At 39.6% G+C, this 13614-nt stretch overlaps 1 protein-coding gene across 1 annotated transcript in view; it reads left to right on the top strand.

Moving 5' to 3' along the window:
• Positions 1-13614, top strand: part of capn5a (calpain 5a) — a 53378-nt gene that overhangs the window by 31283 nt on the left and 8481 nt on the right. Inside the window, exon 6 of the mRNA XM_055174368.2 lies at positions 12263-12456. Within this exon, the coding sequence (XP_055030343.2) occupies positions 12263-12456 (194 nt within the window). The remainder of the gene's footprint in view (positions 1-12262; positions 12457-13614) is intronic.

Here is a 13614-nt window from a genome sequence, read left to right on the forward strand (position 1 = left end):
AGCATGATTAGCATGAAGCTAGCATGATTAGCATGAAGCTAGCATGATGCTAGCATGATTAGCATGAAGCTAGCATGATGCTAGCATGATTAGCATAAAGCTAGCATGATGCTAGCATGATTAGCATGAAGCTAGCATGATGCTAGCATGATTAGCATGATGCTAGCATGATTAGCATGAAGCTAGCATGATTAGCATGAAGCTAGCATTATGCTAGCATGATTAGCATGAAGCTAGCATGATGCTAGCATGATTAACATGAAGCTAGCATGATGCTAGCATGATTAGCATGAAGCTAGCATGATGCTAGCATGATTAGCATGAAGCTAGCATGATGCTAGCATGATTAGCATGAAGCTAGCATGATGCTAGCATGATTAGCATGAAGCTAGCATGATGTTAATATGATTAGCATGAAGCTCTCATGATGTTAGCATGAAACTAGCATGATTCTAGCATGATTAGCATGAAGCTAGCATGATTCTAGCATGATTAGCATGAAGCTAGCATGATTCTAGCATGATTAGCATGAAGCTAGCATGATGTTAGCATGATTAGCATGAAGGTAGCATGAGGCTAGCATGATTAGCATGAAGTAAGCATGAGGTTAGCATGATTAGCATGAAGCTAGCATGATTTAACGTGAAGCTAGCATGATTAGCATGATGCTAACATGATTAGCATGACGCTAGCACTATTTAGCGTGCAGCTAACAAGATTTAACATGAAGTTAGCATGATTTAGCATGAAGTTAGCAAGATTTATTATGAAATTAGCATAAAGCTAGCATGAAACTAGCATGAAGCTAGTATGACTTAGCATGGAGCTAGCATGAACCTAGCATGACCCAAACACCCAACCCCCATGTCTCTATGATGTTCAGACCAAGAGATATAAGGCTTTGTTTATTATGTTGCTAGGGTGCTCAAATTTGGTTGCTAGGGGCGTGGCTTAATGCCTCAATAAGAATCCTATTAAGACTGATTGGATGCCTGAGTAAAATGAGCCCACCCCTATGTCTCTATGACACTTTGGTGTAAAGATATCCATCTGGGCTTTTTATAATGGTAGTCTATGGGAGATGTTGCTAGGGTACCCAAAATTGTTGCTAGGGGCGTGGCTAAATAGCTTTGGGGCGATCCTAAGAGACTGATTGGATGACTGAGTAAAATGAGCCCACCCCCATGTCTCTACGACACTCTAAAGTAAAGATATTCCATCTGGGACGCGTTTATTCCCTTATATGGGCATGCTTCCTGCCCCATTATAAGTCAATGGGAAATTTTGGGGGCCTCTTACACCCCAGGGGTACAGCTTACACCCCATTGTGATGTATGTTCTTACAGAGCCTGTCAGCCACCTTAAATGTGGTAAGCCACAAGTTTCTACAAGTTTCTCACTCGCAGCTATGACGCGTCAAAGTTTGTCTCAATGTTAAGTCAATGGAAATTTTGGGGTGTTCGAGCCCCCCGTTTAGGAATTCGGAAGGTCCCATCAGTTAGAAAAGATATAGCACACTAAGTCAGACCAGTTTGAAGGTCCGTGGAAAATTTGGTGCATGTAGCTTGAAAGCTCTAGGACGAGTTAGTGTTTAAAATTTAGTCTCAGAAGAAAGCGGAATAATAATAATAACTAGATATTAAAGTTTGAATACAAACTTTATGTTGGCTTGAAAAAGCGTAGCTTGAACGTTTAAAACGGTTTGACAGAAGTTTAGTTTAGTAGGCTATCTGGCTGTTAGAATGTTTAAGTATGAAGGTAGCATGATTAGCATGAAGTTAGCCTGATGTTAGCATGATTAGCATGAAGCTAGCATGATGCTAGCATGATTAGCATGAAGCTAGCATGATGCTAGCATGATTAGCATGAAGCTAGCATGATGCTAGCATGATTAGCATGAAGCTAGCATGAAGCTAGCATGATTAGCATGAAGCTAGCATGATGCTAGCATGATTAGCATGAAGCTAACATGATGCTAGTATGATTAACATGAAGCTAACATGATGCTAGCATGATTAACATGAAGCTAGCAGGATGCTAGCATGATAAGCATGAAGCTAGCATGATGTTAGCATGATTAGCATGAAGCTAGCATGATGCTAGCATGATTAGCATGAAGCTAGCATGATGCTAGCATGATTAGCATGAAGCTAACATGATGCTAGCATGATTAGCATGAAGCTAGCATGATATTAGCATGATTAGCATGAAGCTAGCATGATGCTAGCATGATTAGCATGAAGCTGGCATGATGTTAGCATGATTAGCATGAAGCTAGCATGATTAGCACGAAGCTAGCATGATGCTAGCATGATTAGCACGAAGCTAGCATGATGCTAGCATGATTAGCACGAAGCTAGCATGATGTTAGCATGATTAGCATGAAGCTAGCATGATGCTAGCATGATTAGCATGAAGCTAGCATGATGCTAACATGATTAGCATGAAGCTAGCATGATGCTAGCATGATTAGCATGAAGCTAGCATGATGCTAGCATGATTAGCATGATGCTAGCATGATTAGCATGAAGCTAGCATGATGCTAGCATGATTAGCATGAAGCTAGCATGATGCTAGCATGATTAGCATGAAGCTAGCATGATGCTAGCATGATTAGCATGAAGCTACCATGATGTTAATATGATTAGCATGAAGCTAGCATGATGTTAGCATGAAACTAGCATGATTCTAGCATGATTAGCATGAAGCTAGCATGATTAGCATGAAGCTAGCATGATTCTAGCATGATTAACATGAAGCTAGCATGATGCTAGCATGATTAGCATGAAGCTAGCATGAGGCTACCATGATTAACATGAAGTAAGCATAAGGTTAGCATGATTAGCATGAAGCTAGCATGATTTAACGTGAAGCTAGCATGATTAGCATGATGCTAACATGATTAGCATGAAGCTAGCATGATGCTAGCATGATTAGCATGAAGCTAGCATGATGCTAGCATGATTAGCATGAAGCTAGCATGATGCTAGCATGATTAGCATGAAGCTGGCATGATGCTAGCATGAAGCTAGCATGATGCTAGCATGATTAGCATGAAGCTAGCATGATGCTAGCATGATTAGCACGAAGTTAGCATGATGCTAGCATGATTAGCACGAAGCTAGCATGATGCTAGCATGATTAGCACGAAGCTAGCATGATGCTAGCATGATTAGCACGAAGCTAGCATGATGTTAGCATGATTAGCATGAAGCTAGCATGATGCTAGCATGATTAGCATGAAGCTAGCATGATGCTAACATGATTAGCATGAAGCTAGCATGATGCTAGCATGATTAGCATGAAGCTAGCATGATGCTAGCATGATTAGCATGAAGCTAGCATGATGCTAGCATGATTAGCATGAAGCTAGCATGATGCTAGCATGATTAGCATGAAGCTAGCATGATGCTAGCATGATTAGCATGAAGCTAGCATGATGCCAACATGATTAGCATGAAGCTAGCATGATGTTAATATGATTAGCATGAAGCTAGCATGATGTTAGCATGAAACTAGCATGATTCTAGCATGATTAGCATGAAGCTAGCATGATTAGCATGAAGCTAGCATGATTCTAGCATGATTAACATGAAGCTGGCATGATGCTAGCATGATTAGCATGAAGCTAGCATGAGGCTACCATGATTAACATGAAGTAAGCATAAGGTTAGCATGATTAGCATGAAGCTAGCATGATTTAACGTGAAGCTAGCATGATTAGCATGATGCTAACATGATTAGCATGACGCTAGCAGTATTTAGCGTGCAGCTAACAAGATTTAACATGAAGTTAGCATGATTTAGCATGAAGTTAGCAAGATTTATTATGAAATTAGCATAAAGCTAGCATTAAAATAGCATGAAGCTAGTATGACTTAGCGTGGAGCTAGCATGAAGCTAACATGACCCAAAGACCCAACCCCCATGTCTCTATGATGTTCAGACCAAGAGATTTAAGGCTTTGTTTATTATGTTGCTAGGGTGCTCAAATTTGGTTGCTAGGGGCGTGGCTTAATGCCTCAATAAGAATCCTATTAAGACTGATTGGATGCCTGAGTAAAATGAGCCCACCCCTATGTCTCTATGACACTCTGGTGTAAAGATATCCATCTGGGCTTTTTATAATGGTAGTCTATGGGAGATGTTGCTAGGGTACCCAAAATTGTTGCTAGGGGCGTGGCTAAATAGCTTTGGGGCGATCCTAAGAGACTGATTGGATGACTGAGTAAAATGAGCCCACCCCCATGTCTCTACGACACTCTAAAGTAAAGATATTCCATCTGGGACGCATTTATTCCCTTATATGGGCATGCTTCCTGCCCCATTATAAGTCAATGGGAAATTTTGGGGGCCTCTTACACCCCAGGGGTACAGCTTACACCCCATTGTGATGTATGTTCTTACAGAGCCTGTCAGCCACCTTAAATGTGGTAAGCCACAAGTTTCTACAAGTTTCTCACTCGCAGCTATTACCCGTCAAAGTTTGTCTCCATGTTAAGTCAATGGAAATTTTGGGGTGTTCGAGACCCCCGTTTAGGAATTCGGAAGGTCCCATCAGTTAGAAAAGATATAGCACACTAATGGCGCTTTTCCATTGCATAGTACCCCACGGTTTGGTTTAGTTTGGGTCGGGTCAGCTTACTTTTGGGAGCTTTTCCATTGGGATCACTTCGTAGTACCCGATACTTTTTTTCGTACCACCTCGGTTGGGGTTCCAAGCGACCCGAGCTGATACCAAACGTGACGCATAAACACTGTAGTTCACGGATTGGTCTGAGAGAATCGTCATCGGCGCCGTCATCCTATTATGTAAAATATTAGCTTTAGCTTGCTGCTAGCTTGCGCTGTCTCGAGCAAACATGTTGTCATCTGTGCTCTGTTTTAAGTTTCCAAACACCCTTTTAGCGATTAAAAGCATCCACAGGTTGTGAATCAGGAACACATAAAAGTTTTTTCCAGACTTGCAGTTTGTGGCGGCACATTCGCGACGTGCACGTCAGTATTATTTATGCTTTAATGCAACTTCATTGAGGCTCAGCGGAGCGCCGTCGACAAACGCCACGGGTGTTTGAACAGAAACTGTTATGTGAGACAGATGTAGTTATAAACGCGATGTGCAAAGTAAACTTCTATTTGTGGTGGCCAATTTTAATTTTGTGGCGGCAGATTCGCGACGTGCACGTCAGTATTATTTATGCTTTAATGCAACTTCATTGAGGCTCAGCGGAGCCGTCGACTGACGCCACAGGTGTTTGAACAGAAACTGTCATGTGAGACATAGGTAGTTTTAAACGCGATGTGCAAAGTAAACATCTATTTGTGGTGGCCAATTTTAATTTTGTGGCGGACTGATAAATAAATAAATGTATGGGAATGTACAAGGAGGCTCTCTCTTGTATGATGTCACAGCCGTATGCAGCGCAAATATAACGACACGCCTATAATTCCTCCCACTGCGAAGTGATACTAAACTCAATGGAAAAGCTAACCACGCCAAAGTGAGGTGAGCTGGCCCGGCCCAGGCTGGACTAAGCCGTGGGGTGCTATGCGATGGAAAAGCGCCATAAGTCAGACCAGTCTGAAGGTCTGTGGAAAATTTGGTGCATGTAGCTTGAAAGCCCTAGGACGAGTTAGTTGCCGAAATTTTGGGGGGAGAAAAAGAATAATAATAAGTTTAATAGCAATAACAATATATTGGCTTTTTCAAAGCCAACATAATAAGTATGAGCAATAGTAATAGTGATGCCTTGCATAAATGCAAGCACCACTAACTAGATATTAAAGTTTGAAGACAAACTTTATGTTGGCTTGAAAAAGCGTAGCTTGAACGTTTAAAACGGTTTGACAGAAGTTTAGTTTAGTAGGCTATCTGGCTGTTAGAATGTTTAAGTATGAGGGTAGCATGATTAGCATGATGCTAGCATGATTAGCATGAAGCTAGCATGATGCTAGCATGATTAGCATGAAGCTAGCATGATGCTAGCATGATTAGCATGAAGCTAGCATGATGTTAGCATGATTAGCATGAAGCTAGCATGATGCTAGCATGATTACCATGATTAGCATGAAGCTAGCATGATTAGCATGAAGCTAGCATGATTAGCATGAAGCTAGCATGATTAGCATGAAGCTAGCATGAAGCTAGCATGATGCTAGCATGATTAGCATGAAGCTAGCATGATGCTAGCATGATTAGCATGAAGCTAGCATGATGCTAGCATGATTAGCATGAAGCTAGCATGATGCTAGCATGATTAGCATGAAGCTAGCATGATGCTAGCATGATTAGCATGAAGCTAGCATGATTAGCATGAGGCTAGCATGATGTTAGCATGATTAGCATGAGGCTAGCATGATGTTAGCATGATTAGCATGAAGCTAGCATGTTGCTAGCATGATTAGCATGAAGCTAGCATGATGCTAGTATGATGCTAGCATGATGCTAACATGATGCTAGCATGATTAGCATGATGCTAACATGATGCTAGCATGATTAGCATGAAGCTAGCATGATGCTAGCATGATTAGCATGAAGCTATCATGATGCTAGCATGATTAGCATGAAGCTATCATGATGCTAGCATGATTAGCATGAAGCTATCATGATGCTAGCATGATTAGCATGAAGCTAGCATGTTTAGCATTAAGCTAGCATGAAGCTAGCATGATTAGCATGAAGCTAGCATGAAGCTAGCATGATTAGCATGTAGCTAGCATGAAGCTAACATGATTAGCATGAAGCTAACATGATTAGCATGAAGCTAGCATGATTAGCATGAAGCTAGCATGATTAGCATGAAGCTAGCATGATGTTAGCATGATTAGCATGAAGCTAGCATGATGCTAACATGATTAGCATGAAGCTAGCATAATGCTAGCATAGAGCTAGCATGTTGCTAGCATGATTAGCATGAAGCTAGCATGTTGCTAACATGATAAGCATGAAGCTAGCAGATGTTAGCATGAAGCTAGAATGATGCTAGCATGATTAGCATGAAGCTAGCATGATGCTAGCATGACTAGCATGAAGCTAGCATGATGTTAACATGATTAGCATGAAGCTAGCATGATGCTAGCATGATTAGCATGAAGCTAGCATGTTGCTAGCATGACTAGCATGAAGCTAGCATGATGTTAACATGAAGCTAGCATGATGGTAGCATGATTAGCATGAAGCTATCAGATGTTAGCATGAAGCTAGAATGATGCTAGCATGATTAGCATGAAGCTAGCATGATGGTAGCATGATTAACATGAAGCTAGCATGATTCTAGCATGATTAGCATGAAGTTAACATGATGTTAGCATGATGTTACCATGAAGCTAGCATGATTCTAGCATGATTAGCATGAAGCTAGCATGATTCTAGCATGAAGCTAGCATGATGGTAGCATGATTAGCATGAAGCTAGCATGAGGCTAGCATGATTAGCATGAAGTAAGCTTGAGGTTAGCATGATTAGCATGAAGGTAGCATGATTTAACGTAAAGCTAGCATGATTAGCATGATGCTAACATGATTAACATGAAGCTAACATGATTAGCATGAAGCTAGCACTAATTAGCGTGCAGCTAACAAGATTTAACATGAAGTTAGCATGATTTAGCATGAAGTTAGCAAGATATATTATGAAATTAGCATAAAGCTAGCATGAAACTAGCATGATGCTAGTATGACTTAGCATGAAGCTAGCATGAAGCTAACATGACCCAAAGACCCAACCCCCATGTCTCTATGATGTTCAGATCCAGAGATATAAGGCTTTGTTTATTATGTTGCTAGGGTGCTCATATTTGGTTGCTAGGGGCGTGGCTTAACGCCTCAATAAGAATCCTATTAAGACTGATTGGATGCCTGAGTAAAATGAGCCCACCCCTATGTTTCTATGACACTCTGGTGTAAAGATATCCATCTGGGCTTTTTATAATGGTAGTCTATGGGAGATGTTGCTAGGGTACCCAAAATTGTTGCTAGGGGCGTGGCTTAATAGCTCTGGGGCGATCCTAAGAGACTAATTGGATGACTGAGTAAAATGAGCCCACCCCCATGTCTCTACGACACTCTAAAGTAAAGATATTCCATCTGGGACGCTTTTATTCCCTTATATGGGCATGTTTCCTGCCCCATTGTAAGTCAATGGGAAATTTTGGGGGCCTCTTACACCCCAGGGGTACAGCTTACACCCCATTGTGAGGTATGTTCTTACACAGCCTGTCAGCCTCCTTAAATGTGGTAAGCCACAAGTTTCTACAAGTTTCTCACTCGCAGCTATGACCCGTCAAAGTTTGTCTCAATGTTAAGTCAATGGAAATTTTGGGGTGTTCGAGCCCCCCGTTTAGGAATTCGGAAGGTCCCATCAGTTAGAAAAGATATAGCACACTAAGTCAGACCAGTCTGAAGGTCCGTGGAAAATTTGGTGCATGTAGCTTGAAAGCTCTAGGACGAGTTAGTGTTTAAAATTTAGTCTCAGAAGAAAGCGGAATAATAATAATAAGATATAAGTTTAATAGCAATAACAATATGTTGGCTTTTTCAAAGCCAACATAATAAGTTTAATAGCAATAACAATATGTTGGCTTTTTCAAAGCCAACATAATAAGTATGAGGAATAGTAATAGTGATGCCTTGCATAAATGCAAGCACCACTAATAAGCTTAGATCGAAGAACAGTATGTTGGCTTTGTCAAGCCAACATAATAATTTAACAATTACAGGTAACATGATTAAGATTACAATAAAAAATCTTGCAAACACGTAAAACACTGATTAATTGTGACATTACAAAAGTGACCCTAATATAGAAGGCTAATATATATTGGTATTGATAACTGCATTACCAGGATCCTTTTACTACTAGATAGGCAATGTTTTAAAAAATACAACAAAAACATACCATCAGCATTGTCGTATTCCACAGCAACATGGACCACAAGGATGTTTGTCGAATGTCCATTCACCAGCGCATGCGCACATACACCATCAAACACACTTTGACAGACAGCTCGGTGTCTCCGTCAATAATAAACACATTTGTCATGACACGTCTTGTGTTTTTGGCACTTTCGCCATGTTTAAGCAAGGTACGTCTGGCTCTTAAAATGTTTTGATTCCGCCATTAACGCCGTTTTACAGGATTTACAGTAAACACAGTAAGTTACATTTTTATAGCGGAGACACTCGAAATCTTTAAGCCACTCTCTCTGAAATGTTTAACGTCAACTCTTATTTTCCGGTGGTGGAGTTACATTTGAATCCGGATCGTCGTCAAAAAATACAGTAATAACCTTGGCTGTAATCGCCTCGCTCTCGTCATGCTCGCGACGCGTTCGTCTTTTCACATTTCCGCGCTTCAACAAGGAATGACTGACGCTCATATTAGCCAATCTGCGGTCTTCATTAAACGCAAGAACTTAATGGTGAAATTTGATTGGTTATGTATCGTTGGAGAGAACACTGAACCTGGGACAGCGCCAGCACGCAGGACCACAATCAACTCGCATCACAACAAAATGGGCAGTCGCACAAATGCTCCCAAATATATTTTAAGGTCGCACAGATTAAATTTCGGTCGCATATGCTACCAAAATGGTCGCAATTTCGAGCCCTGTATTATAATTATTAACGGTTTATGTTGCCAACAGACAAATCATGCAGAAAAGTATCACTAATAAGTACCCTACAGGAGAAGAAACTCATGACACACAATGATTCCAGAGTAAATTGTGATGTAGCAGTTTCAACAATACACTCGTTTTCCCTGGACAATGCTAACATATTCCCATTATAAAACATTTTCAAACGCATTATTTTTTTCAAATTACAGAAATTAAGACCCGTCGGGGGATGTATACTGCTTGTGGACCGCGTGCTAATTGCTAGAAGCTAGCGGGAGGTCCGGACCGTAAAGTTATAAGAGGCTCGGGGGTTAGCTTCGTCGGAAAAGGTCTCGGTTAGTTTAGCAAGAAACGTTTAGTTTGGCAAAGCACTGTTACTTAGTTCTTGTAGAATTGTAAAATAAAGCCGTTAAATATTTTTTTTAACTTTCGAAACCACGCTGTAAACTATCTAGCCTGCAAAAATATCTATATAGCCTACTGTTTACAACCAATTTTAACATCACTATACATTTAAAAGGTATAATTTACGGGATTAGCATCAATGTATGATCTCTGTTTTGAGATACAGATGCTCTAGCATCATGAATGTAGTATTTTGTGACAGAAGATGACAACATGCAAAATATAACGTGACTTCTTACCTTTTGTGTTAATACAACAAATCGAATCCAGTCTATTTCAGATGTGTGAATGATCCATGAAAGTCCAATAAAATACATCCAATGACCATTTTTGTCCACAAATGCGTATAATCCGTGAAATATAGATACATAGTCTGTTGTTTTCATCAGATTTCGCATGAAGGTCTTATCGCCTACAATCTGATGACTATTTGCGTCGTAACACACTGTGTATAAGATTACTCCGGGTTCCAATAACCACGCGTTAAAACTTTGTTTTTAAAAGTAGGCGGGAGTATAATCCTTAATCCAAATAGCGCTGTTATTTCCGTGAGCCATGATAACAGTATAGAGGAGAGACTGCTCTCTCTGTGCTCTCTCTAGCTCTTGGTGGGTGGAGACCTGCGAGTGGGGTGGTGGGCGGGAAAATTTAAACTGAATGTGATGAAACGGTTAGTTACGTAACAACGGAGCTGAGTTTGAACTCGCGCAGTCTGAGACTCAAGGCAGAGGACATCCAGAAACCTGTATCTCACTCAAAACAGCATGGATGGATTTTTTTCCAAGTTTGTATGTGTGTGGGAGCATCAGAGACACAAAATAACACCCCAAAACCCAGAAAAAGTGAGTTTTTCATAATATGGGCACTTTAAGATCTGTCAGTGCAAGTTAGGCTGTGGCATTTAAACGATGCCCAATTGGCACTAAGGGGCCTAAAGTCTGCCAAGAAAACATCCCCCACACCATTACACCATTGCATTAATGAGAAATTGAACAGGTGTTCCAAATAATCCTTTAGGTGAGTGTATATTCATTAATTATTACCATTTGACAGTAACGCAGTGATACCACCGAATGTAGCGAAGTAAAAGTACAGTTTTTCAACTTAAAATGTACTTGAGTAAGAGTAAAAGTACCCATCCTTAAATTTACTCTAAAAAGTACTAGTTACCCAAAAAATTACTCAAGTAAATGTAACGAAGTAAATGTAATTCATTACTACCCACCTCTGCTAGGATTAAGCCTTGTCTGTGAAACCGCCTTTTTACATTTTCAGCTTTACGTATGTGTGTAATTTTGCTATTTTAGCATAAGAAAGCTCTGTAAATTTACAAAGCAAGTCCAGTCCAAAGTCAGAGACTCTTTAATAAAAAAAACTTTTATAAACTAAAATAAACCATTTATTGGAACGTGCTACTAATGTGCTTGTTCATATTCAAAGGTCATGATAATAAATAAATCACACCCATTGTGTCTGTAGTTATCAGCCCTATGTCCTAATAATCTAGTTTCCAGGACTTTATCATCCGCTGTTAAAGCTATTTTGTGTAATATACTGACATTATGGACGTGTGAACTAGGGATGGGCCATATTGACTTGAAAATTTATTTTGATAATAATGACTTCGTAAATACAGCACCAATTATCACTGGAAGGAACAAGTGCATTCAGAAACAAAAACATTGACCTAAAAGTAAAACATACACATCAGAAAGACAAAAACCAATAACATAACAGATAAAAAAAACAGCAAAAATCTAAACAACATCACTTGACGATGTTGCATATATAAAGTGGTGGCCAAAAGTATTAGGAGACCTAACAGACATGAACATATTGACCTTTTTATCTCCAAAACAGGATTTCATTTTATAATGATGTTTGCTCTGAATACAACAAATATCAGATGAAGTTAGTCGTATGGTTCCACTTTTAACTTTAATATTTGTTATGTCCACTATTTGCAGCAATGACAGCAGCACATGTTTCTGGCATAGTGTCAATATATTTTATCTGTAATCTTCATCTGTAATGTTATCCCACGCCAAAGGCTTTTCTTTGAGTGCAGTTTATTTTCCAACTCGGACCATATTTGCTCGATGGGGCCAGTAAGGAAAATGACCAAACTCTTCTTGTAAAATGGCATAATGGGACCCTTTAAAGCTTGCATTAATGAGATTTGTGTGTTATTTTAAAAAAGTGGCATGCATCAGTAACATATTTCATTATTTTCTTCTCAGGCAACTTCTCAGTCCGAGATGGAAGCCCGTTTGAACTGCGGCCTGGTTAAAGGTCACGCGTACGCCGTAACGGATGTGAGGAAAGTGCGTCTGGGCACCGGTCTGCTGGCGTTCTTCAAATCAGAGAAGCTCTCCATGATCCGTATGAGAAACCCCTGGGGTCAGAAAGAGTGGAACGGAGCTTGGAGTGACAGGTCTGTGAAATGTTACTGTTGTTTAGATACATGTGATGTGACGTGCAGCACTTTATCAGTGGCCTGTTTAAACCTTTCAGCTTCCTGTTTCTACATTAATGTTAGCCGGGATGATTTATTGCATTGTTTGTGTAACTGGTTGACATTAAGTGCTGGGGTTTTGCTTAAGAGTTTTTCTGCTATGTAAATAGTTTGTGATCTGAGACCCGCAAAACCAGAAATGCTCCAACTGTAAACATGTAAAATGTTTTTACAATTTGTAGACAAAATCTGCACACTGTTAACATTTATTCTGGGTCTGCTGAGTTGTTCGAAATGATATGGGTTAGCTTTAAAAAAGATATTACGGAAAAAAAACAATAGCTGTGTCCCAATTCAAAGGCTGGATCTATATTTGCATTACCTGCTGTTCCCTCCCAATGAGGCATTTAAATAATTATTCTTAAAATAAATATGCAATAAATTAATATATTTATTTAAGTAAAAACATGACCCATTAAACTAACAGTATATCAAATTAACCAACCAGAAACATACAAAAGTAAAATGCAACATACACAGCATTGCAAAAATAATATTAATGCAAAATATTCATATTAAAAAAACATTAAAAATTTTTTTTGCCAAATGCACATTTTTATTTATTTAAAAATATCCAGCCTTTATATTCAGCTGTTACAGGCACGCAATGAATCTCAGGATTTAAAGGATCCAATTAATTTTATCCTTCGCAGCTTTAAAGGGGTCATATTATGAATTTTTTTAAGATGTAAAATAAATCTTTGGTGTCCCCAGAGTGCGTATGTGAAGTTTTAGCTCAAAATACTCCACAGATAATTAATTACAGCATGTTAAAAAGGCTAATTTGTAGGCCTGAGCAAAAGTGTGCCGTATTTGGGTGTGTCATTTAAAATGCAAATGGGCGGATGAAGTACAAACACTGATCACAATGATGGTGGTTTGTTGTAATTAAAACTCAATTGTGCTGTCAAGTCCTTCTTTTCTCCCTTTTTCTCTCTGCACTAAACGTCAGTGCTGTGATTGGATAGTGCAGATTAAGGGGGCGGTATAATTGTAATTCGCCTTGCTACCTACCTCACAAAACAGGCGAAATCTGAACGACCTAATTTTTCACATGCTTGCAGAAAATGGCTTACT

Source organism: Misgurnus anguillicaudatus, chromosome 15, assembly GCF_027580225.2.
Source record: "Misgurnus anguillicaudatus chromosome 15, ASM2758022v2, whole genome shotgun sequence".
Lineage (NCBI taxonomy): Eukaryota > Metazoa > Chordata > Actinopteri > Cypriniformes > Cobitidae > Misgurnus > Misgurnus anguillicaudatus.